The sequence below is a fragment of the Hylobates moloch genome, unplaced genomic scaffold, assembly GCF_009828535.3.
Source record: "Hylobates moloch isolate HMO894 unplaced genomic scaffold, HMol_V3 SCAFFOLD_6, whole genome shotgun sequence".
Lineage (NCBI taxonomy): Eukaryota > Metazoa > Chordata > Mammalia > Primates > Hylobatidae > Hylobates > Hylobates moloch.
Genome location: NW_026652281.1, coordinates 84394377 through 84421740, shown reverse-complemented (window position 1 = coordinate 84421740; position 27364 = coordinate 84394377). Strand labels below are relative to the sequence as shown.

Genomic DNA, 27364 nt, shown 5'->3' with positions numbered 1-27364 from the left:
CAGCAGAAACTCTACAAGCCAGAAGAGAGTGGGGGCCGATATTCAACATTCTTAAAGAAAAGAATTTTCAACCCAGAATTTCCTATCCCGCCAAACTAAGCTTCATAAGTGAAGGAGAAATAAAATACTTTACAGACAAGCAAACGCTGAGTGATTTTGTCACCACCAGACCTGCCCTAAAAGAGCTCCTGAAGGAAGCACTAAACATGGAAAGGAACAACCGGTTCCAGCCACTGCAAAAACATGCCAAATTGTAAAGACCATCGAGGCTAGGAAGAAACTATAGCAACTAACGAGCAAAATAACCAACTAACATCATAATGACAGGATCAGATTCACACATAACAATATTAACGTTAAATGTAAATGGGCTAAATGCTCCAATCAAAAGACACAGACTGGCAAACTGGATAAGGAGTCAGGACCCATCAGTGTGCTGTATTCAGGAAACCCATCTCACGTGCAGAGACACACATAGACTCAAAATAAAGGGATGGAGGAAGATCTATCAAGCAACTGGAAAACAAAAAAAGGCAGGGGTTGCAATCCTAGTCTCTGATAAAATAGACTTTAAACCAACAAAGATCAAAAGAGACAAAGAAGGCCATTACATAATGGCAAAGGGATCAATTCAACAAGAAGAGCTAACTATCCTAAATATATATGCACCCAACACAGGAGCACCCAGATTCATAAAGCAAGTCCTCAGTGACCTACAAAGGGACTTAAACTCCCACACAATAATAATGGGAGATTTTAACACCCCACTGTCAGCATTAGACAGATCAACGAGACAGAAAGTTAACAAGGATATCCAGGAATTGAACTCAGCTCTACATAAAGTGGACCTAATAGACATCTACAGAACTCTCCACCCCAAGTCAACAGAATATACATTTTTTTCAGCACCACACCACACCTATTCCAAAATTGACCACATAGTTGGAAGTAAAGCTCTCCTCAGCAAATGTAAAAGAACAGAAATTATAACAAACTGTCTCTCAGACCACAGTGCAATCAAACTAGAACTCAGGATTAAGAAACTCACTCAAAACCGCTCAACTACATGGAAACTGAACAACCTGCTCCTGAATGACTATTGGGTACATAATGAAATGAAGGCAGAAATAAAGATGTTCTTTGAAACCAACGAGAACAAAGACACAACATACCAGAATCTCTGGGACACATTCAAAGCAGTGTGTAGAGGGAAATTTATAGCACTAAATGCCCACAAGAGAAAGCAGGAAAGATCCAAAATTGACACCCTAACATCACAATTAAAAGAACTAGAAAAGCAAGAGCAAACACATTCAAAAGCTAGCAGAAGGCTAGAAATAACTAAAATCAGAGCAGAACTGAAGGAAATAGAGACACAAAAAACCTTTCAAAAAATTAATGAATCCAGGAGCTGGTTTTTTGAAAAGATCAACAAAATTGATGGACCGCTAGCAAGACTAATAAGAAAAGAGAGAAGAATCAAATAGATGCAATAAAAAATGAAAAAGGGGATATCACCACCGATCCCACAGAAATACAATCTACCATCAGAGAATACTACAAACACCTATATGCAAATAAGCTAGAAAATCTAGAAGAAATGGATAAATTCCTCGACAAATACACCCTCCCAAGACTAAACCAGGAAGAAGTTGAATCTCTGAATAGACCAATAACAGGTTCTGAAATTGTGGCAATAATCAATAGCTTACCAACCAAAAAGAGTCCAGGACCTGATGGATTCACAGCTGAATTCTACCAGAGGTACAAGGAGGAACTGGTACCATTCCTTCTGAAACTATTCCAATCAATAGAAAAAGAGGGAATCCTCCCTAACATATTTTATGAAGCCAGCATCATCCTGATACCAAAACCTGGCAGAGACATAACCAAAAAAGAGAATTTCAGACCAATATCCTGATGAACATTGATGCAAAAATCCTCAATAAAATACTGGCAAACCGAATCCAGCAGCACATCAAAAAGCTTATCCACCATGATCAAGTGGGCTTCATCCCTGGGATGCAAGGCTGGTTCAACATACGCAAATCAATAAATGTAATCCAGCATATAAACAGAACCAAAGACAAAAACCACATGATTATCTCAATAGATGCAGAAAAGGCCTTTGACAAAATTCAACATCTCTTCATGCTAAAAACTCTCAATAAATTAGGTATTGATGGGACGTATCTCAAAATAATAAGAGCTATCTATGACAAACCCACAGCCAATATCATACTGAATGGGCAAAAACTGGAAGCATTCCCTCTGAAAACTGGCACAAGACAGGGATGCCCTCTCTCACCGCTCCTTTTCAACATAGTGCTGGAAGTTCTGGCCAGAGCAATCAGGCAGGAGAAGGAAATAAAGGGTATTCAATTAGGAAAAGAGGAAGTCAAATTGTCCCTGTTTGCAGATGACATGATTGTATATCTAGAAAACCCCATTGTCTCAGCCCGAAATCTCCTTAAGCTGATTAGCAACTTCAGCAAAGTCTCAGGATACAAAATTAATGTACAAAAATCACAAGCATTCTTGTACACCAATAACAGACAAACAGAGAGCCAAATCATGAGCGAACTCCCATTCACAATTGCTTCAAAGAGAATAAAATACCTAGGAATCCAACTTACAAGGCATGTGAAGGACCTCTTCAAGGAGAACTACAAACCACTGCTCAATGAAATAAAAGAGGATACAAACAAATGGAAGAACATTCCATGCTCATGGGTTGGAAGAATCAATATCGTGAAAATGGCCATACTGCCCAAGGTAATTTATAGATTCAATGCCATCCCCATCAAGCTACCAATGACTTTCTTCACAGAATTGGAAAAAACTACTTTAAAGTTCATATGGAACCAAAAAAGAGCCCGCATCGCCAAGTCAATCCTAAGCCAAAAGAACAAAGCTGGAGGCATCACGCTACCTGACTTTAAACTATACTACAAGGCTACAGTAACCAAAACAGCATGGTACTGGTACCACAACAGAGACATAGATCAATGGAACAGAACAGAGCCGTCAGAAATGATGCCGCATAGCTACAACTATCTGATCTTTGACAAACCTGACAAAAACAAGAAATGGGGAAAGGATTCCCTATTTAATAAATGGTGCTGGGAAAACTGGCTAGCCATATGTAGAAAGCTGCAACTGGATCCCTTCCTTACACCTTATACAAAAATTAATTCAAGATGGATTAAAGACTTATATGTTAGACCTAAAACCATTAAAATCCTACGAGAAAAGCTAGGCAATACCATTCAGGACATAGGCGTGGGCAAGGACTTCATGTCTAAAACACCAAAAGCAATGGCAACAAAAGCCAAAATTGACAAATGGGATCTCATTAAACTAAAGAGCTTCTGCACAGCAAAAGAAACTACCATCAGAGTGAACAGGCAACCTACAGAATGGGAGAAAATTTTTGCAACCTACTCATCTGACAAAGGGCTAATATCCAGAATCTACAATGAACTCAAACAAATTTACAAGAAAAAAACAAACAACCCCATCAAAAAGTGGGCAGAGGACATGAACAGACACTTCTCAAAAGAAGACATTTATGCAGCCGAAAAACACATGAAGAAATGCTCATCATCACTGGCCATCAGAGAAATGCAAATCAAAACCACAGTGAGATACCATCTCACACCAGTTAGAATGGCCATCATTAAAAAATCAGGAAACAACAGGTGCTGGAGAGGATGTGGAGAAATAGGAACACTTTTACACTGTTGGTGGGACTGTAAACTAGTTCAACCATTGTGGAAGTCAGTGTGGCGATTCCTCAGGGATCTCGAACTAGAAATACCATTTGACCCAGCCATCCCATTACTGGGTATATACCCAAAGGACTATAAATCATGCTGCTATAAAGACACATGCACATGTATGTTTATTGCGGCACTATTCACAATAGCAAAAACTTGGAACCAACCCAAATGTCCAACAACGATAGACTGGATTAAGAAAATGTGGCACATATACACCATGGAATACTATCCAGCCATAAAAAATGATGAGTTCGTGTCCTTTGTAGGGACATGGATGAAACTGGAAACCATCATTCTCAGTAAACTATCGCAAGGACAAAAAACCAAACACCGCATGTTCTCACTCATAGGTGGGAATTGAACAATGAGAACTCATGGACACAGGAAGGGGAACATCACACTCCGGGGACTGTTGTGGGGTGGGGGGAGGGGGGAGGGACAGCATTAGGAGATACACCTAATGCTAAATGACGAGTTAATGGGTGCAGGAAATCAACATGGCACATGGATACATATGTAACAAACCTGCACATTGTGCACATGTACCCTAAAACCCTAAAGTATAATTAAAAATAAAATAAAATAAAATAAAATAAATAAATAGAAAAAAAAAAAAAAGAAAATACACATGTATCTGCTCATTTGTGCAAAAAGAAATCCAGATAGAGGGAAGAAATGGAAGGCAGAGAATGAAGGAGGCAAGGACACTTCCAAGTGTCCCTCTTGGGATGTGGGCTCTCTAGGAACAACAGTTATGTTCCCAGAACCCCCACATAAAAAGAATGTACAGAAACCATGATGTTGGGGGAGCACAAAATGAAATATAAACCACTAGCCTGAGTAACTGGAAAACAGTATCTTGACAGTAAAGCTAAACACAAAAAGAACTGTACATAAGGTATTTTGTTAGGAAATTTCTCAAAGGGATATGGATTAGCAATTGTGAAGTTACTTTTTGTGTATATTAGGATTAAACAAATTAATCCATTTCAGATAATTAGTCAGGTTTCTCGCTGTTTAAGATGAAGAAAGGGCTCCTTGGAAATGCGGCTGGTCCAGGGTTGGGTCAGGGAAAACACAAGTTGAGCCTGGTTCATCCAGCATTGCCATAAAGTAAAAAAAAAAATTTAAAAACTATTAATTTGGTATGTTGAGAGGACAGAGGAGGCAAACTGAAGGAGCTTCCAATGGCTGAAGCTCGGGCTTTGAGCAACAAAATAATGTTAGTATCATAGAAAAACAATAATTTTTTTTTGAGACAGTCTCACTCTGGTCACCCAGGCTGGAGTGCAGTGGTGTGATCTTAGCTCACTGCAGCCTTGACCTCCTGGGCTCAGGTGATTTTCCCACCTCAGCCTCCTGAGTAGCTGGGACTATAGGCACCTGTCACCATGCCCAGCTAATTTTTGTATTTTTAGTAGAGACGGGGGTTTCACCACGTTGCCCAGGCTGGTCTCGAACTCTTGACCTCAAGTGATCTGCTGCCTCGGCCTCCCAAAATGCTGGGATTACAGGCATGAGCCACGATGCCTGGTCATAATAATATTATTATTAATATTATAACAATAGAATAAAATAAAATATCCATGAGCCCATACTGATGTAATTATTAATAACTGAATAAGTAAGGAAAAAGGGATGGTTTTTCTCACAGCACAATGCTAATTAATGTATACAGAAGGTATGATGGAAATGGAAAATCATGATTAGGTAAACCCTACAGTAGTAACTGTTACAGGCAGAAGCCAACAATGGATGCTAAAATTAGTGAGTGAGAAGATATCGGCATGGTCTCAAAAGAGACTTATTAATTAGAAAGGAAAAAATAACAACTTTTTAGTGAAGAAACTGGCAGACAGCACCTTAATGAAGTGATCAAAGTTAACATCACCAGCAATAAGACAAAATGATACCATGTACCCCTGCTTCAATGACATGATGTAGTTAGAAGGGCACAACATAGTTTCTGTGGTATTCCTGACAGAAATACACAGCCTCAATGGAATCCCTAAGAAACATTAGACAAACCTGAACTCTGATGGACATTCTACTAAACTGGCTAGCTAGTACTCTTGACAATGTGCCAAGGAAAGATGCAGACAGAGTAACTGTCACAGATGGAGAAGGCTAAGGATACTTGACAACTAAAAGCGATGTGGGAAACTGGATCATAAAAGGACCTTCATGGCAAAACTAGAGATACTGGAATCGGGTCTATAGCTTAGTTAATAATATCGTATCTGTGTTAATTTTCAGTTTTACTCTGGCTTTGAGAGATGTTGGCATTATGGGAATCTGAGTGAATGGCACATAGGGAATCTATCATTTTTACAATGTTGTGTAAGTTTAAAGTTAGTTAAAAAGAAAAAGATCTATGGCATATCTAAATCTTTGATGACCATAATTTCGTGGATTCATAACTATTCACCAAGCTAAATTAATGCTACTAATAACTCAGAAAATCTTGAGAGAAAGTATAAGTCTTCCCTGTCTGCAATCTCTACCATTTGTTTACACCTTTATAATGAGTGTTCCAATTGATATGTTAACATGGTTTTTTCACCCATGCCAGTCCATTCCAAGAGAACAGGGACCAAGATACAGTTGCTTCTACCTTGTGACTTGCACATTTTTGTCAAAAGTAAATGCTGCCTGGTATAGTGCCATGTGCCTGTAGTTTCAGCTACTTGGGAGGGTGAAGCAGAGGATCACTTGAGCCCAGGAGTTTAAGGCCAGCCTGGGCAACAAATCAAGACCCCACCTCTAAAAATTAAATAAAATTTAAAACATTTTAAATTTAAATAATATTCTTGCATTAAAAAGAGCTGTAGTAAAACAAAAAAAAATACATTCTAAAATATTTTTAAAAAGTAAATGCTGAGTGTACTGTGAATGAGTGAAAAATATGTAAAAGATCTCAATACTATAGGAATTATTTACTTACGCTCCACAAAGGAAGTAAAGAGCATTCGAAACCTGCTAAGCCGACTACCTTCATCTGCCCACATTCGAATCACTCCAATTCCTGTTTTAAGCGTTACGTCATTGGCCACAGTGCTGCAAAACTTGGCCTTCAGGTTTTCAATAGAACTGCTTCCATCATAGACTGCAACGAAGTTTCTCTTGCATTCATTTGAGTGCTCCATTTGATAATCTAGGAACCTCAAATAAATCTGTAATATTAACGCAAAAACACTGCTTTTAAAAAGATACATTAATTTGAATTTTTCTATTTCTATTTTCCACAGACAACATGGTACACCGAATGACAGCTGACAGAAAACCATAACAGATAAATGGCTGATGCCTAAATAGTTAGAGGAACTAAGATTAATGATCTGTTTCTTTGGTTGTCTTAATAATGGAACCAAGCATTAAGGAACTTACTTTGTGTTTTGTCTATAAAGAGTAGAAACTTTTTGCTTACAAGGCATAACTATCTCACATTTTTCTCATTATAAAAGCAATCTCATGGTACTGGACAGGGGAGAAAATAAAATAATCATTCATATTTCTATTATTCCAACAACGCATGTGATTAATTGGTGAGTTTCTTTTCAGTTTTTCTGCACATTAAAAAAAAACTGTGTTTAATTGTAAGATATACACATCCTACTTTAGCTGTAACATATAAAAATGTTTTTATCTATACTCTTAGTCATACCTATTCCCAGATGTCCTATTATTTATTTACACAATATCCTACTGTTCTACATGGTTGCTTTATGATTTCACCTCTTAACAATACCCGCATTTTCAGACAGGCAGACATCAACTGTACTATCAAAGGAAGCTCTATTAGCATCACCCATTGAAATTTTATAGCTAAATGGTACTAAGTTATTTCCTAAACACTCTTGACCCATTCTTGTTTGGCGATTTCTCTTACATTGTGAATTTAGATTTTAAGCATTGATCTCCAGAAGAGCCTAATGAAGTAGGTATCATGTTTTTTTGTGGGCAGAGATGAATCTGTTATTCGGTGGCAAGGATTAAACCCAGGTTGGTCTGACTCTAAATGTGCGTCCTTCTCATTCCATGAAGCGCTTTACATACTCACACAGTGTTGACTGTTTGGGCTCTAGTTGCTCATATGTGACTCTACGATTAAAATAAAATTTGAGTGAGTGAATAAAGATTACCTTTGAATTGCCATTCAAGACATCTGATGAGTATTCCCTTCCTAGCTATTATCTCTGAGGGAGCAGCATGCCACACCTACCCTTTAATTCAAAGGGATTAATAAAACAAAAATGTCATGTCATATATTCCCCTCCACCCCACCAAATACCTTGATGGATAAAACTAAGAGAGAACAACTTACAAAATATAGCTTAAAGAATTACATTTTGACTAAATAATTTTGGTTTATTTGAAATGACTGGTTCACCATTTCCGTCCAAGAATGGTGGAAAATTGGTAATGAAATAGGATTTCCAGTTCAAAACTTTACAAAGTCTCCATGCATGTATTTTAGCAAAGAAGCAATATGTTTTCTTAAATATATCAACAGTTCTCATTAGTTTTCCATCACTTATATACCCAAACCCTGCCTCACACTCTTGTAGCGAGCACTAATGCTGCAATGACTTCTCTCTTCCATTAGACTGTGATGTCTTCCAATGGAAGGTCACTGGCTCAGTTTCATCCAGTATAATTCTTGCTCATGGCAGGCAATGAGAAAGTGACTAGGCTTGTAAAACTATGACTTGGTAGAAGTATCAGTAAAATAATCAAGCTGTCTGAAGTATTTGTATTTACTCTGCTTTTCTTTTAATCCAAATAAACACGGTATTATATAAGGCTATAGTAAATGCTCTTCAAAGACGTATTTTTTAAAAAACATCGAGTTAAAAATAAATAATAACACGATCATAGCACTTTTCTACTGTAAATACAGCTAAATATTGAATTGTTTAGTTCAACAGATTTTTTGGAAATATTCATAACGTGAATCTGACAAATTGTAATGTTGGGAGAAGGGCATAAACTAGTTTTCGTTTACTCCAGATTGCATGAGAAGGGATCTTTTACTTACATCTTCTATCAAGTAAGTGACCTCTTACCCTATCCCTGTATCCTACCCAGGGAGGCAGGGCAAGTTATCTGGATGGTGGGAGTTTGGTTTCTTTTTCCCTCCTCCCGTAGGAAGTGGGACTGGGTAGGCCGGTCTGCTCTGCAGATGCGAACTTTCCCTGGAGTGGAATGGGCTGTTCTAGACTTAGGTGAGAGGTAGAACTGGTGGGTAAGGAGTTGCCAACACTGATTAGATCATCTCTCTGCGTTGCTCTTTCTATCCTAGCCTTCACTGTGGTAGAGGCTTTTCCGACTCCCTACACACTGACACTTTTATTTCTCAATTGGTTCAGCACTCCAGCAGGGAAAAGGGGCGCTATTTATTGGAGCCCCTGAAGACCCCAACAGAAATGAAATCCCCAGAAAGCTACTATCATGAAAAGGCCACTGATAAGAGTGGACTAAAACACTATTTGTATACTCTTAAACACTGATGCCTTCTTTTGTATATTAATTTTTAAAATATATTTTTAATTTTAAAAATACAGACAGGGTCTTGCCATGTTGTCTGGGCTGGTCTTGAACTGCTGGGCTCAAGTGATCCTTCCGCCTCAGCCTCCCAAAGTGCTGGGACTGCAGGCATGGGCCACCGTGACTGGCTTCTTTTTTATATTTATAAATGGATATTTTTCTTAAACATCACCCATTAACTAGTTTCTCACATTTAGTATTCAATGGTTATGGTGACCTTTAACATTTAATTTAGATTTCTTAAATAAAACCATCTATTTACATTTTTTTGTTTGTTTGTTTTCTTTTTTTAGACAGAATCTCACTCTGTCTCCCAGGCTGGAGTTCAGTGGCGTTGATTGCAGCTCTCACTGCAGCCTCCACCCGATTCAAGAGATTCTTGTGCCTCAGCCTCCTGAGTAGTTGGGACTACAGGTGTACACCACCACACCTGGCTAATTTTTTGTATTTTCAGTAGAGACGGGGTTTTGCTATGTTGCCCAGGCTGGTCTCGAACTCTTGACCTCAAGTGATCCACCTGCCTCAGACTCCCAAAGTGCTGGGTTTACAAGTGTGAGCCACTGCGCCCGGCCTATTACACATTTAAACATTTAAATTTTAAAATTTGATCCAATTCCCATGTCAACTGTACAATTTTTTTAAGTTTAACTGATTTACTTTTATTAAAAGCAATACAACATTCTTCTATAGTCAATATTCCAGGTAACGCTCCTAAAAGATTTGTGAATATGGAATGATCTTTTCATGGAATATTTCAATGAAGAGTAAGGAGATCTAATAAATATTGTTTAATTTCACTTATTTAATGCACACTTAATATTTTCATACTTACATATCTATAAAAATATGTTGTATTATTCCACATATTTTAAAACTTCATACCAATTATAGAAATAAATCACTGTGTATCTATTCTCCTATTGGGCATTTAGCTTGCTTCTACTTTTATAATTAGCTAATACTGCTGTAAACATTGTTGTCTTCTCATTATGCACAGGTATGACAATTTCATTTGGGTATAAATCTAGAAGTATACCTGTGTAGTAGCATGTGACCATTTTCAACTTTACCAGAGCACATCCGAAATAGCTCTCCAAAGTGGTTGTACCAACTTATATATTTTTTTCTCTTTACAGTTGAATTCTAACAAGACAATTTATACTTCTAAAGCAAATTCTTTGAGTCTGCTTGCTCTACTCAATCCACTACTCAGTCCTTGCTGACACTTCAAGTACAGTTCCACAACCCACTCAAATTCTCTTGTGCTGTTACTGTGCAGTCAAAATCCATCTCCAGTCTTCATCCCCGGTAAGCAATGATCTGTTCTTTGTCCTACAGTTCACTTTTTCCAGAATTTCATATAAATGAAATCACACAGCATGTATCCTTTGAGTCTAGCTCATTTTATTTAGCATGATGCATTTGGGGTTACTGGATGCAGCTATAGTTTATCCCTTTTTATTACTGAATAGAGTTTATTATATGGATGTACCACAGTTTATTCTTTCTTTTTTTTTTTTGAGATGGAGTTTTCACTCTTGTCGCCCAGGCTGGAGTGCAGTAGTGCGATCTTGGCTCACTGCAACCTCTGCCTCAAGGGTTCAAGCAATTCTCCTGCCTCAGCCTCCCAAGTAGCTGGGATTACAGGCACCTGCCACCAGGCCCGGCTAATTTTTTGTATTTTTAGTAGAGATGGGGTTTCACCGTGTTGGTCAAGCTGGTCTTGAACTCCTGACCTCAAGTGATCCCCCCGCCTCAGCCTCCCAAAGTGCTGGGATTATAGGCATGAACCATTGCACCTGGCCTATTCTTTTAAAAGCTAAAGAACACTTGAAACATTTCTAGTTTTTGGTTATTACAGATAAAGTTGTTATGAACATTTACATATAGGTTTTTTTCCATGAACATAAGCTTTCATTTCTCCTGGGTACCCATCCAGAAGAGACGGCTGAGTCACACAGTTACTTTATAGGAAACCACCAACCTGTTTCCCAGAGCGGCTCTATCATTTTGCACTCCTACCAGGAACGTATCAGAGTTTCAGCTGCTCTACATAGTTCCCAGCACTTAGTGATTTTTCTAAATTAGTTATTCTAACGGAGAATAGTGCCATCTCACTGTGGTTTTAATTTGCATTTTTGTAAATGATTAAATCTTCTGTGGTGAAGTATTTGTTAAAATCTGTTTTATAATTGGGTTTTGTTCTTGTTGTTGAGTTTTGAGTTCTGGATGAAAGAAATCTTTTCATAGGTGATTTTTTTTCTCCCAGTCAGTGGCTTTTTTTTTTTTTTTTTTTTCCCACTCAACAGTGTCTTTCACAGAGAAAAGCTTTTTCATTAGTCCAATTTATAAATTTTTCTTTTTTTTTTTGAGATGGAGTCTCGCTCTGTTGCCCAGGCTGGAGTGCAGTGGCATGATCTTGGCTCACTGCAAGCTCCACCTCCCGGGTTCACGCCAGTCTCCTGCCTCAGCCTCCCGAGTAGCTGGGACTACAGGTGCCTGCCACCATGCCCAACTAAGTTTTTGTATTTTTAGTAGAGATGGGGTTTTACCGTGTTAGCCAGGATGGTCTCGATTTCCCGATCTCGAGATCCACCTGCCTCGGCCTCCCAAAGTGCTGGGATTACAGACGTGAGCCACTGCGCCCAGCCTAAATTTTTCTTTTATGGATACTCTTTTGGTCTTGCATCTAAGAACTCTTTGTCTAACCCAGTAAGATTCTTCTCATATATTCTCCTCTAAATGTTTTATAATTTTACATCTATGTCCATGATTTAATTTTTAAATACAGTGTTGGATGTAGGTGCTACACCCGACAGGTGAGGGTTCATTTTTTTTTCCTTTGAATATGGAGGTTCAATTGTTCCAGCACCATCTGTTAAAGACTATCCTTTCTCCACTCAATTTCCTTTGAATGTCAAAAAATCAATGAATCATATTTGCATAAATCTAATCTCTGGACTATCCTGTTCCATTGATCTGTGTGTCTGTCCTTTGTCAGTACCACAGTCTTGGTTACTGAAGCTTCACAGTAAGTCTTGAAATCAGGTAATGAGTCTTCCATGTTTGTTCTTTTACAGAATAATTTTGGCTTTTGTAATCCCTTGCTTTTCCATTATGTTCTAGAATCAGTTTGTCAATCTTTACAAAAAATATAGCTGTGATTTTGATTGAAATTGTATTCATCTGTGTAGATCATTTTCATAAGAACTGACATTTTAGCACTACTGGGCCTATCAATACATTGACACAGTATATCTATTTACTTAGGTCATCTCTGAATATTTTCATTATGGTCTTGTAAGTTTTCAGTTTACAGATACTACACATTTTTTTTTGGTGGAGTAATATTTTAAATGGTACTGTTTTCTTAATTTTGAACTCCAGTTTTCATTGCTAGTATATAAAAATTTAATTGTTTTTTTCTTGAGACAGGGTCTCAGTTTGTTGTCCAGGCTGGAGTGCAGTGGTGTGCTCTTGGCTCACTGCAGCCTCTGCCTCCTTGGCATAAGTGATCCTCCTGCCTCAGCCTCTTGGGTAGCTGGGACTACAGGTGGAGCCACCATGCCCGGCTAATTTTTATATACATATATATTTTTTGTAGAGGCTGGGTTTCATCAGGTTGCCCAGGCTGGTCTTGAACTCCTGAGTTCAAGCAATCTACCTGCCTTGGCCTCCCAAAATGTTGGGATTACAGGTGGGAGCCACAGTGCCTGACCTGCAATTGATTTTTGTACACTGGTCTTCCATCCTGCATCCTTGCTAACCTGATATATTTATTCCAGGAGCTTTTTAGATGCTATGGAAATTTTTATATAGGTGATATCTCCAAAAAGATTGATTTCTTCTTTTTTCAATCTGTATGCTTTTTTGTACTGGCTACAACTTCTAGTATAACATTGAATAGGACTTAGCTTGCTACTGATTTTGAAGGGGAAGGAATTCAGGTTTTCACCATTAACTATGGTGTCAGCTGTAGGGTTTTCTGTTTTTTTTTTTTTGTTTTTTTCTAAGAGACAGGATCTTACTATGATGTCCAGGCTGGCCTTGAACTCCTGAGCTCAAGTGATTCTCAATCCTCTTGTATCAGCTTCCTTAACAGCTGGAACTATGGGTGCATGCCATTGTGCCTGGTTTAGCTGGTAGGTTTTTGTAGACACCTTTTTTCAGGTTATGGAAGTCCCATCTGTTCCGATGTTTCTGAGATTTTTATCATGAATGGGTGTTGAATTTTAACAAATGGAGACAATCATAGTTTTCTTTAGTCTTTATGGTGAATAACATGATTTTTCAAATGTTGAACCAGACTTGCATTCCTGAGATAAACCACGCTTTACTAATATGTATTTTTTTATATTGCTGAATTAGATTTGCTAATTTTTTTTTTTTAGTACTTTTTTTAATTCTACTTTTAAGTTTTAGGGTATACATGTGCACAATGTGCAGGTTTGTTACATATGTATACATGTGCCATGTTGGTGTGCTGCACCCATTAACTCGTCATTTAGCATTAGGTATATCTCCTAATGCTATCCCTCTCCCCTCCCCCCACCCCACAATAGTCCCCAGAATGTGATGTTCCCCTTCCTGTGTCCATGTGTTCCCATTGTTCAATTCCCACCTATGAGTGAGAACATGCGGTGTTTGGTTTTTTGTCCTTGCGATAGTTTACTGAGAATGATGGTTTCCAGTTTCATCCATGTCCCTACAAAGGACATGAACTCATCATTTTTTATGGCTGCATAGTATTCCATGGTGTATATGTGCCACATTTTCTTAATCCAGTCTATCGTTGTTGGACATTTGGGTTGGTTCCAAGTTTTTGCTATTGTGAATAGTGCCGCAATAAACATACATGTGCATGTGTCTTTATAGCAGCATGATTTATAGTTCTTTGGGTATATACCCAGTAATGGGAGAAAATTTTCGCAACCTACTCATCTGACAAAGGGCTAATATCCAGTATCTACAATGAACTCAAACAAATTTACAAGAAAAAAACGTTTGTTTTTGCCCCATCAAAAAGTGGGCAAAGGACATGAACAGACACTTCTCAAAAGAAGACATTTATGCAGCCAAAAAACACATGAAAAGATGCTCATCATCACTGGCCATCAGAGAAATGCAAATCAAAACCACAATGAGATACCATCTCACACCAGTTAGAATGGCCATCATTAAAAAGTCAGGAAACAACAGGTGCTGGAGAGGATGTGGAGAAATAGGAACACTTTTACACCGTTGGTGGGACTGTAAACTAGTTCAACTATTGTGGAAGTCAGTGTGGCGATTCCTCAGGGATCTAGAACTAGATTTGCTAATATTTTATTGAAATTTTTGCATCTATTTTCTTGATGAATACTGATCAATAGTTTCCTTATAATGTCTCTTTGTCCGTTGGTATCAGGGTAAGGCTTGTCTTACAAAGTAAGTTTGGCATTATATCTTCCTTGAATGTTTGTCACAATTTGCCAGCGAACCCATCTAGGCCTAGAGTTTTCTTTGTTAGAAGGTGTTTATGAATTCATTTTTTGAATAAACATAGGATGATTTGGGTTGTGTATATCTACTGGGATATGTTTGGGCAGCTGTATAGCTTTTAAGAAATTTACCCATTTCATCGAAGTCATCTGATTTTCTGGCATAGAGCTGTTCCCTGTATTTTCTTACTCCTTTTAATATTGGTAGGGTCTGAGTTCATTGTAGATTCTGGATACTAGCCCTTTGTCAGATGAGTAGGTTGCGAAAATTTTCTCCCATTTTGTAGGTTGCCTGTTCACTCTGATGGTAGTTTCTTTTGCTGTGCAGAAGCTCTTTAGTTTAATTAGATCCCATTTGTCAATTTTGGCTTTTGTTGCCATTGCTTTTGGTGTTTTAGACATGAAGTCCTTGCCCATGCCTATGTCCTGAATGGTATTGCCCAGGTTTTCTTCTAGGGTTTTTATGGTTTTAGGTCTAACATGTAAGTCTTTAATCCATCTTGAATTAATTTTTGTATAAGGTGTAAGGAAGGGATCCAGTTTCAGCTTTCTACATATGGCTAGCCAGTTTTCCCAGCACCATTTATTAAATAGGGTATCCTTTCCCCAATGCTTGTTTGTCAGGTTTGTCAAAGATCAGATGGTTGTAGATATGCGGCATTATTTCTGAGGGCTCTGTTCTGTTCCATTGATCTATATGTCTGTTTTGGTACCAGTACCATGCTGTTTTGGTTACTGTAGCCTTGTGGTATAGTTTGAAGTCAGGTAGCATGATGCCTCCAGCTTTGTTCTTTTGGCTTAGGACTGACTTGGCGACGCAGGCTCTTTTTTGGTTCCATATGAACTTTAAAGTAGTTTTTTCCAATTCTGTGAAGAAAGTCATTGGTAGCTTGATGGGGATGGCATTGAATCTATAAATTACCTTGGGCAGTATGGACATTTTCATGATATTGATTGTTCCTACCCATGAGCATGGAATGTTCTTCCATTTGTTTGTATCCTCTTTTATTTCATTGAGCAGTGGTTTGTAGTTCTCCTTGAAGAGGTCCTTCACAACCCTTGTAAGTTGGATTCCTAGGTATTTTATTCTCTTTGAAGCAATTGTGAATGCCATTGTGGAAGTCAGTGTGGCGATTCCTTAGGGATCTAGAACTAGAAATACCATTTGACCCAGCCATCCCATTACTGGGTATATACCCAAAGGATTATAAATCATGCTGCTCTAAAGACACATGCACACGTATGTTTACTGCAGCACTATTCACAATAGCAAAGACTTGGAACCAACCCAAATGTCCAACAACGATAGACTGGATTAAGAAAATGTGGCACATATACACCATGGAATACTATGCAGCCATAAAAAATGATGAGTTCATGTCCTTTGTAGGGACATGGATGAAACTGGAAACCATCATTCTCAGCAAACTATTGCAAGGACAAAAAACCAAACACCACATGTTCTCACTCATAGGTGGGAATTGAACAATGAGAACATATGGACACAGGAAGGGGAACATCACACTCCAGGGACTGTTGTGGGGTGGGGGGAGGGGAGAGGGATAGCATTAGGAGATATACCTAATGCTAAATGATGAGTTAACGGGTGTAGCACACCAACATGGCACATGTATACATATGTAACAAACCTGCACATTGTGTACATGTACCCTAAAACTTAAAGTATAAAAATAATAAAATTAAAAAAAAAAGTTGGTAGGGTCTGTAGTGATATTCTCTCTTTCATTCCTGATACTGGTAAAATGGTTGAAATTTACCCAGATATTTACCATTCGTTTCCCTTTATTCATGAAGTTTCATGATTTTTTCTAGTATCATTTATTTTATCTAAATAACTTCCTTTATAGCAAGTGCATAGGTGATAAATTCTCTTAGTTTTATTATTCTTGAAAGAAGTTTTGCATCACAGTTCCCCTTACTGCCTACCCCAGCTTGTGAAGATTCTGATTCACTACCTTTGGCTTCCATCATTTCTAAAGAGAAAAAATAGCTATTCAAATCACTGCTCCCTTATACAAGATGCATCATTTTTCTCTGGTAGACCTCAAGATCTCAATCTTTGGTTTCAAGTGATTTGATTTTGATGTGTGCAGGTATTGCTTTTTGTTTTTGTTTATCCTATTTGGTGTTCACTGAGCTCCTTAAATCTGTGGATATATGTCCTTCAAGTTTGGGACTTTTTAGCAATTTTTCTTCAAATATTTATTCTGTGCCAATCTCTTCTCCCGCTAGGACTTAAATAACACAAATGTTGGGCCCTTTGAAACTGTCCCACAGACAGTTTTCAATTACTTTGTTTTCAATATTTTCCTCTCTGTACTTCAGATTGGATAATTTCTACTGATTCAAGTTCAGTGACTTTCTATTTTCTCCCTTTTCCTATTGAGCTCATACAGTGATTATTTGTTAAAAATTAAGATTTTTCATTTAGTTCTAGATTTTTCACTTAAAAAATTAGTTTATTTCTCTGCTGAGTCCTATTTTCCTACTCTTTGAGAGTGTTTACTGCTATCTCATGAAGCATGGTTCTATCACTGCTTTAGAATTTTTGATAATTCTGGCTGGGCATGGTGGCTAACACCTGTAATCCTAGCACTTTGGAAGGCTGAGGCAGGAGGATCACTTGAGCTCAGGAGTTTGAGACCAGCCTAGGCAACATTGTGAGACCCCATTTCTATTAAAAACATTTTTTTAAATTAAAAAAAGATTTTTGGATAGTTCTTAATATTTGGGTTAGGGTTGGGATCTATTGGTTGCCTTTCATTAAAAATTAACCAGATTTTCCTAGTTCGCTGTATATAATTTTTCATTGTATCTTGGACATTTTAAATATTATGCTGTGTGTGACTTGGATCCTGTTAAAAAATCCCCTGGAGGATGTCATTTTTTGTTATTTGTTTTGGTTCTGCAGACAATCAACTAAGTTGCGTTCAGACTGCAAATTCTGTCTCTCTTTGTTTGGGTGGTGGTCCCAATGTTCAAAGACTTTGCTGTGCTGGGTAGGCTTGCCCAGCGTGTGACACACTCAGGGACTTAGAGGTGGTTTATACTGTAACGTGGTTCCCAACACTGCTGCCACGTTTCCCTAGATCTGTTCCACACACAGGCACCTCAGAAAGAAAGCCTGCATTAGTGCTTCCCTGCTCTAGTTCTCTCCTCTCCAAGACTTTTTCATATTCTCCAGATGACAACATGGTCTCCTCTATCTAGTTCCTCTGGCCAGAAAGACAAGTTTTCCTTAGAATTTTAGTCTCCCAACCTGTTGTGAGTTCTGATTAAGAGACAAAAAAGCAGGGATTCCCTCCATACTCTCCAAATATCACCATTTATACCCTTTACAAATCTACTGACAAATCATTATAAAATTCTCTTTTGATAGTCTAAAACATTTATTAAAATTTCAAATATGCAAAAACAGACAAAATATATCTGTGTACCCAGCTTCCAACTTCAACAATTATAACCTAGCCAAACTTATCTGTCTCTCCTCACTTCTACCTCTTACATACTAGAGACAAATCTCAGACATTAAATCATTGCATCTGTAAACATTTCTGTATCACTAAAGCCACTTAAAAAATAACCTTTATCCTATTATCAAACCAAACAAATAAATAACTTAATATTAAATACCAGTGTTCAAACTTCTAAATGCCTCTTACTGTCATCAGTTCCCTCCATTTATAGTTTGTTTGAATCAGTAAGTTCACTCGACTTTTATATCTCTTTTAATCTATAGGTTTTTGTTTTTCCTTTTTCCCCCATTGTCATTTATTTATTAAAGAAACAGTTTCTTTCCTCTTTTGTTCGGCAGGTCTACTTTCTACTTGGTTTGTCTCATAATAGTTTTAAATCCTTGCTGTAGTTGATTTATAACTTTTCCATTTCTAATATTATTTATGTCTTTTTTCTTTTTCCTTTTTTTTTTTCTCTTGAGATAGAGTCTTGCACTGTTGCCCAGGCTAGAGTGCACTGGTGTGATCTTGGCTCACTGCAAGCTCTGTCTCCTGGGTTCATGCCATTCTCCTGCCTCAGCCTCCTGAGTAGCTGGGACTACAGGTGCCCGCCACCACACCCGACTAATTTTTTGTACTTTTAGTAGAGACGGGGTTTCACCGTATTAGCCAGGATGGTCTCAATCTCCTGACTTCATGATCCGTCTGCCTTGGCCTCCCAAAGTGCTGGGATTACAGGGGTGAGCCACCATGCCTGGCCTATTTATGTCTTTTTTTTTCTAGATCAATCTTGGCAGAAGTCTGCCTGTTGTTACCTTTTACAAAGAGCCGATGTCAGGCCTCACTGATTTATTCTTTTTGTATCTTCGTTTTTTTTTTAATTTCTGTTTTATGATTGCCCTTTCTTTGGATTTGTTTTTCTTTTAACTTCTTGAGTCTTACTAAATTTCAGTCTTTTTTCTCAAAGTACTGTTTTAGCTGTACCCCATTTTTTTTATGTAGTATTTTCATTAATGCATTTTAAATGTATTCAAATTTCCATACTGATTTCTTCTGTGACTTACAAATTACTAAGTAGTATATTATTATATTTCCAAACATATGGAGTTTTAAAGTAATCTTTGGTTGCTGATTTCTGGCTTAATTGCACTTCTGTGTCAGGATGCTCTGCATATATGTTCAGACTTCCTTTGTTAGCTGAGCACGTGTATCTGTTTTGATGAATGTTTTATGAATGCTAGTAGAGAATGCCTATTCTCTGGATGTTGGGAGCAAGATACTGTGTCCATTAAGCACATACTGTGTGATTTAAATCTTTTGAGCCATATTAACTTTTTGTATGCTTGAACTGTTAATTACTAAGTAAAAAAAAATTACCGACTGTGTTGTGGATTTGTCAATTTTCCTTGACAATCAACAATCTATGTTTTGTGCATTTTAAGGCTATATTAATACCTGAGATTTATCTAGTGAGATAGAGACATTCTTGATTTGTTTTAATAGTTACATCAGCTCTTTTTTGACATCTGTCTGTTATTTCTTTCCTAGTTTTGTATTTTCAAACTTTCCCGTAATTATCTTGTAAATAAGATATATTTGGATTTTAACTGTAGCATTTAACTCATTTATTATTTTGCAGAGAAACATCTTAATTTTGCCCTCATTCTTTTATTTTTTACTTTTACGGGTATATAATAGATGTATGTATTTATAGGGTACATGAGCTATCATGATATAGGTATACAGTGCATAATAATTACATTAGGATAAATAGGGTATCCATCATCTCAAGCATTTATCATGTGTTACAAATAACCCAATTATGCTTAGTTATTTTAAACTGTACAATTAATTGTTGACTGTAGTCACTGTGTTGTGCTATCAAATACCAGATATTAATTCTATCTAATTATACTTTTGTACCCATTAATCATCCCCACATCCCCGCCACTGCCTTCATTCTTAAGTGACAATGAACACTCTTAACACTATGAAGACATTATTCTATTGTCTTCAGGCTTCTATTTGGCTATTGATAATTCTGGTGTCAATCTTAATAGCATCCTTTTGTAGACTATTTTCTCTGTTGTTTAAAAACTTTTCTCCTTGTCTGTGGGGTACAATGTCAGTGTCACTTAAATTGTTTTTTCCTGCTTGGGAGTCACCCTGTGTCATGCTTTTCATCAGTTCTTGAAATTTTTTTCTTTTTTTTTCCTTTTCACGTCAGATAGGCAATGTGCCGACATGGTAACAAGGCTGGAGGGAGGCGCACGTCACATGTGTGCGTGACCATCTGGGCATCAGACTTACACACTACAGAGTATCAGTTATGGAAAATCCTAATAAACTGCCACCTCTTCCAGCGATACACTCTGGGTAATTTCCTCAGATATATCTTTTAATAGCCATACTTTTAACGTATAGACCTCCTATTTGGTTATTTTAAAAATGGACGTGGTCATTTTTCTTTCTCATCTCTGTTTCCTTCTTGTAGGATATGTGAAACACTCAAGTTCTTGGGGATCTAAGGAACTCCTTCCTGTTTGTTATGTCGGTGAACTCGTACCCATGGTGGGCTGTGAGCATAGGGGTTTTAGAATCTGCAGGCTGTGAGCTGACCTGCAGCAGTGTTTTATCCATGCCAACCCTGCAGCTTTCTTGGTGACTTTTAGATTTTTGCCAGGTGACTCAAAGGTTTAATGCACCCAGGACCATTCTGTTAGTTTTTGGACTTCGTGACTCCTGGGTTGAGCAGGGAATGTAAATTCATTCCTCAAACCTTAATAAAGGCAGGGTTTGTAAGTATAAAGCTAGGGGGGACCCCAGCCTCACCTCCAACCCCACCCTGAGACTAAACCCAGAAAAACAAGCTTCTTTGTCATCAGCATGTGGTAGTGAAACATTTTTTCTAATCTAATCTATGCTTTCATGTGAGTTGCCTCCCTTTGAGGGCTCCAGCTTCATGTGAGTCCCACAAAGGCCAGGTGAACCCCAGGACTCTTCTTTTCTCAGTATGGGAATTGAAAGGAAGCTCCCAGTATGTCTACCTCTGTGCAGTAACAGGTTATGAAAGTCAGCCAGGGGCATTTGTAACATCAACTTCAGCTTATTAATTTACAGTTCTCTCTCTTCATTTCTCATCCATAAGCATTACCTTCTTTTTCTCCTTCCTGGAGCTTACACATATGCTTTTAAAAGAATTATTTGTCATATTTTACCCAATGTTTCCATGTGTCTTCTAGCAGATGGGTTTTCAGGTTACCTTATCTATCATATTACCCAATCTTTAAATCTGATTTTCATCATTCTTGAGAGGTATGTTTTCCCACCTTCACTCTCTCCTCTTTTCCCTCTTTTTACATAATACGCATTAAATATAATTTTAACTCTGTTGATATTCCTAGAAGTATACATTAAATGCAAAAGTATCCAATCTCAATCTGTCAGAGTTATTTAAAAACATCCTTCCCCGCAGTTCTTTCCAATAAAAGCACCCCATGAGTAGCAGAGGACAGCAGGGTAAGAACAGATTCGACACATTTGGTTTTTCGTTTTTAGATTGCTACGACCAACTCTGTAACTTTTGAGAACACATTTTCACCTCTTGTAGCCTATTTTCTTCCTCATAAAGATGTTAATGAATCTATAATCATACTGATCAATGTGCACATTCACCAATTGGGAACTAACAGGTCTTAAGAATCTTAATCTTTTATAATTGAGAATCTTAATATATATGTAATATTCCTGAAGAATTTCAGGAATTCCAGTTTATTTAACTATAATAATGCTGGGATCTTAGTAGGTGCCAATAAAGTAAGTGAAATAAAATACATTTTAAAAAGTTGCAATATCAGTTTATGTAGTCAATAAATATTTACACAAACCAAAATTACACATTTTGCAAATCATGCCTTTTCATGATGTTCTTCTCTGAAGCGACTCAATACATAATAATACCTTCGCTTTTGGAGTGGCTTTAATGGTCCAGATGCAATCAACAGCTTGGCCTGGTTTTGTTTTCTCCTCTTGTTCTACCTGACTAGAGCGCACTATTCCATCAGCTCCCGAGAGCTCGAACTGACAATCTGGAAGGAATACATGAAAGGTGTTCAAAGGAACATAAGACTGATCAAAAATGCCAAGAGGAACAAGTGGTAATATACTAAACCTGGAATGGGATTTAAAATACCTCCTAGGTAAGTAAAGTCTGGATCTGTAACAGAAAAAAGAAGAAAGTCATTGGTACTGAGATAGTTACTTTAAGCCTCGATGTCTTACATTACATCTAACGCTCTATTTCACAGCAAGGTAAGAGAAGCTTTCATTGGTGAAAACTACATATCATTGGTCATTAAGGAGCTCACTTACAGGATCGACATTTATTTAATCATGTTTATATTTTTGATTCCATAGTGAATTATTTATGCTACTTGCAAACTCACATCAACTGTCAGAGCTGAACAGGTAAACAGAACATCACATATACAATATAACAGAATATTATTCTGCCTTAAAAAGGAATGAAGTTCCTTTCTGCTGAAGCATATTAAAATTTGTCTTCTAAACTTTGGCTTAAATGGATGGGTGGTGATGGTTGCAAAATACTGTGAATGTACTTAATGCCACTGAATTACACACTTAAAAATGGTTAAAGAGAGCTGGGCATGGTGGCTCATGCCTGTAGTCCCAGCTACTTGGGAAGCTGACCTGGGAGGATCTTTTGAGCCCAGGAGGTTGAGGCTGCAGACAGCAGAGATAGCGCTATTGCCCTTCAGCCTAGGTGACAAAATGAGTCTTAAAAAAAAAAAAAAAGGTTAAAGGGTAAATTTTGTTATGTGTATTTTTTACCACAATAAAAACAAAGTTTTAGAAATTATAAACACAGGTATCTTTAAAAAATTATTTTAAAGTTCAGATAGAACCTGTGTATATACCCAACTGCCAGAATAAAAAAAATTGCTGGGTAGTCTAAAATGTCTCAGATTTCTGGAAAATCTATTTCTTTATTTTTATTTATTTTTGAGATGGAGTTTCACACTGTTGCCCAGGCAGGAGTACAGTGGCTCAATCTCGGCTCACTGCAACCTCTGCTTCCTGGGTTCAAGCGATTCTCCTGCCTCAGCCTCCCGAGTAGCTGGGATCACAGGCGTCTGCCACCACGCTCAGCTAATTTTTTATATTTTTAGTAGAGACAGGGTTTTACTATGTTGGTCAGGCTGGTCTCAAACTCCCGACCTTGTGATCTGCCTGCCTTGGCCTCCCAAAGTGCTGGGATTACAGGCGTGAGCCACCGCACCCGGCCTAGAAAGTCTGTTTCAATACGCAATTTAATTGTGTACAACTAGAGGCTCAATTCCTGTTAAAACTGTTGTCTTTAATTCCAGATACTTTAGGAAGTCATCAAATTACATATTTTAAAACGTGGAAAAAAATTATTAGCTTATGTAGAATATATCTCAGCAACTGTTCTTTTTTAACTTTATAAACGAAACTCATCCTTGCTGAAAGAGGACAATAGACGCTTCGGCTCTTTTGCAGAGAAATGTCAAAGAGAAATTTAAATCTTAAACAGCATGGTGGAGGGGAATCACAGGAACTGTCTGGCAGATTAATCAGAACTATTTCATATGTATTTCAGAAATCTAGGATATTGTTATTATTGCATTAAAATGTCCATAATTATCCCAGTTACATCCAGGAACTAACAACCCATTAAGAGCCTCTGCCTCAGTAGAGAATTTCATTAAAAAAATATGAACTTCTCACCATTGTTAATAGGTTTCTTCCACATTTACCACCTCCTAGACAAAATTTTATTAATGACTTGAAATAACATCAGACAGAGACATATTTAGCTAATTATGCATTGCCTATTTATTTTGACGTGTTGTTTTTCTCTTTTAGTGATAAAATTGTGGACTCCTCATTCACATTTTTTTAAATAAGGCTTTTCTCCAATGTGACCTCATCCACATTATAAAGGCAACATGATAGAGTAGGAAGTATTCCCTAGTGAATTGCAATCTAGTCCTGGATTTGCCATTCTATGAATTAAGAAAAATCACTTAATCTGACTCAGTTTCCTCATCTGTAAAATATTACATAATCCTCCTGACATTACTGTCATTAGCACAAAATTAAATGTCTATCAAAACTGTGAAGCACTATAAAATGCAAATGAAAGGTGATTATACTCTAGAAATCCTAAGCATTTTACTATACTTTGTCTATATTTTAACTATAGGCCATTTAAAGTTGCTCTCATGATCTATAACATGAACAGAGGAAAAAGAGCTACTTGACTCCAAAGTAAGTATCTTTACATATGAAGTTGGCTGACTTTGTCTTTAAATATTTAAAAACATTATTCAAATAAGAGTATTCTTTGGATGTCTTTTTCTGTCAAGTAGTCTAAACTTATGTGCAGACACCATCTATTCTAACAGTGTCTTCATGACACTGTTTTAATTATTTCAGTTAGTTGATTTAGTTAATAAAAATAAAATACCTGACCAATTTAATCCAATCAGTCATTCTGATATAAACTATTGGTTCTCAAACTCCTGTGGACTATTTCACAAGGCAGGATATCCTATGTATCTTTCTTTTCCCTGCCACTGTGAAAAAACAGCTTACTAGCTACTAGTTTTTTTTTTTTTTTTTTTGACAGATTCTTGCTCTGTTGCCCAGGCTGGAGTACAGTGGTGTAATATTGGTTCCCTGAAACCTCCACCTCCCAGGTTCAAGCGATTCTCCTGCTTCAGCCTCCCAAGTGGGTGGGATTACAGACATGCACCACCACGCCCAGCTAATTGTTGTATTTTTAGTAGAGATGGGGTTTTGCCATGTTGGCCAGGCTGGTCTCAAACTCCTGACCTCATGTGATCCACCCACCTCAGCCTCCCAAAGTGCTGGGATTACAGGTGTAAGCCACCACACCTGGCTGCTACTACTTTTTAATTGTGGTAAATTATATATAACATAAAATTCATAATGTTGATCTTTTTTAAGAGACAGGGTGTTGCTCTGTCATCCAGGCTGGAGTGCAGTGGTGCGATCATAGCTCACTATAACTTCGAACTTCTAGGCTCAAGCAATCCTCCAGCCTCAGCCTCCTGAATAGCTGGAATGACACGTGTGCACCACACACCTGGCTCCATTTTTAAGTTTACAATTCAGTGGCATTAAGCACATTTACAATGTTGTACAACCATCACCATTTTTTTATTTTCAGAATTTTTAATCATCCCAAGCTGAAAGTCTACACCTATTAAACATTAACTCACCTTCCCCCTTCCCCCACATACCCTGATAACCATTCCACTTTCTGTTTCTATGAATGTTACTACTTTAGATACCTTATATAAATGGAGTCATATTTGTGCTTTTGCATCTGGCTTATGTCACTTAGCATTATGTTTCAAGGTTCATCCATGTTGTGGCATGTATTAGAATTTACTCAATGAATTAACTCATGTCCACACAAAAACCTGCACATGAGTAGCAGCTTTATTCATAATTGCTAAAATGTGGAAGCAACCAAGACGTCCTTCAGTAGAATGGATACACAAACCATGGTACATCTAGACAATGAAGTATTATTTGGTGTGAAAAATGAGCTATCAAGCCAGAAAAAGACATGGAGGAAACATATGCATATTGCGAACTGGAAAAGGCTCCATACTGCATGATTCCAGTTACATGACATTCTGGAAATAGCAAGACTAGGGAGATACTGAAGAGATCAGCAATTGCCAGTGGTTTGGGGAAAGGGAGGGATGAACAGGCAGAGCACGGGGGACTGTTAGGGCAGTGGGCCTGTTCTGTATGGTTCTGTAAGGGCGGATACATGTCATCATGCATTTGTCAAAACCCACAGAGCACACCCTACCACGAGTGAACCCTGATGTCAACTACAGGCTTTGGGTGATAATGATGCATGGATGTTGGCTCATCATTAGTAACAAATGCACCACTCTCGTGCAAGATGCTGATGGAAAGGGGGGCAAGAGGCTTATGGTAACTCTACTTCCTGTGTAATTTTGCTGTGAACCTAAAACTGTTCTAAAAAATAATGTCTATTAGACAAATTTTACTTTTTGGAAATATCCTTTTGGCATTGTGCAAATAAATACTTGATTGGCTATGGAGACTATAGAAAAAAAAATTTAAAAAGAGCAGATAAATACTGAAGCAAAGCTTAAAATTTCCTACATGAGTACTGACAGGGAAAAAAAGATTGTTCATGTTTTTCAGGCAAAAAAGCAGATAATAAAGTTATATGTGTACCATAATCCCAATCTTGTATGACAAACAAAAGAAACAGATACAGAAAAACATTGGAAAGGACATACACCAAATTGTTGACACTGATTTTATATACAGGGTGGAAGGATTATGGATATTTTCTTTTCATTTCAATGTTTTAATTTTTTCCAATTAAATTTCTTGCATGAAAAATAAATAAAAGCAGAAAGATCACACAGTTGTTTTACTGTTATTTTTTCATCTTGTTAGTGTGTAAGCTTGGTGAAGACAGGAACAATAACTTGCACATCTCTGTGTTTCTGCATTAGGGATATGTACATGCCACACTGGACAGGGCTTTACAGTTCTCAGAGTGTTCTCACCTACTGTGGGGCAGGTAACACGGTGGAGCAGGCTGATGGTACAGTAGCCCCCCAATATACACACATTGGAATCCCCATAACCTGTGAGTAGTAGGGTGTATACACACACACACACACACACACAGTTTTTTTAAAGAGTAAATATTACAAGACAAAAGATGCCACTAGGTTAAGGATCTTGAAAAGAGTAGAAAGAGCTGTGAAGAGGGAGGCTGAGAATGAAGTGATGCAGCCACAGCCAGCAATGCTGGGGCACCCACTGGAGGCTGGAAGGAGCAAAGACCGGATTCTCCCCCAGGTTCCTAGAGGGAGTGAGGCCCTGCTCAATTTTGGACTTCTGGTCTCCCCAACTGCGAGAAAATCAGTTTCTACTGTTTGAAGTGGCCAAATTTGAGGTAATTAGTTATGGCAGCATCAGTAAACTAATACAGCATGCATTCCCATTT

General features: G+C 37.7%; 1 protein-coding gene and 1 non-coding gene across 5 annotated transcripts in view; both read right to left on the bottom strand.

Moving 5' to 3' along the window:
- NETO2 (neuropilin and tolloid like 2) overlaps positions 1-27364 on the bottom strand; it is a 70088-nt gene that overhangs the window by 26382 nt on the left and 16342 nt on the right. For 3 of the 4 annotated variants that reach the window (XM_032157270.2, XM_032157268.2, XM_032157271.2), the window contains exons 5-7: positions 22457-22501; positions 22246-22373; positions 6727-6955 (exon numbers count right to left, since the gene is read on the bottom strand). In XM_032157270.2, the coding sequence (XP_032013161.1) occupies positions 6727-6955; positions 22246-22373; positions 22457-22501 (402 nt within the window). The remainder of the gene's footprint in view (positions 1-6726; positions 6956-22245; positions 22374-22456; positions 22502-27364) is intronic. The other variant, XM_032157269.2, reaches the window with a different exon arrangement.
- Positions 20507-20609, bottom strand: LOC116472121 (small nucleolar RNA U13). The gene has a single exon (XR_004249025.1). It is a non-coding gene; the product is annotated as a small nucleolar RNA U13 (small nucleolar RNA).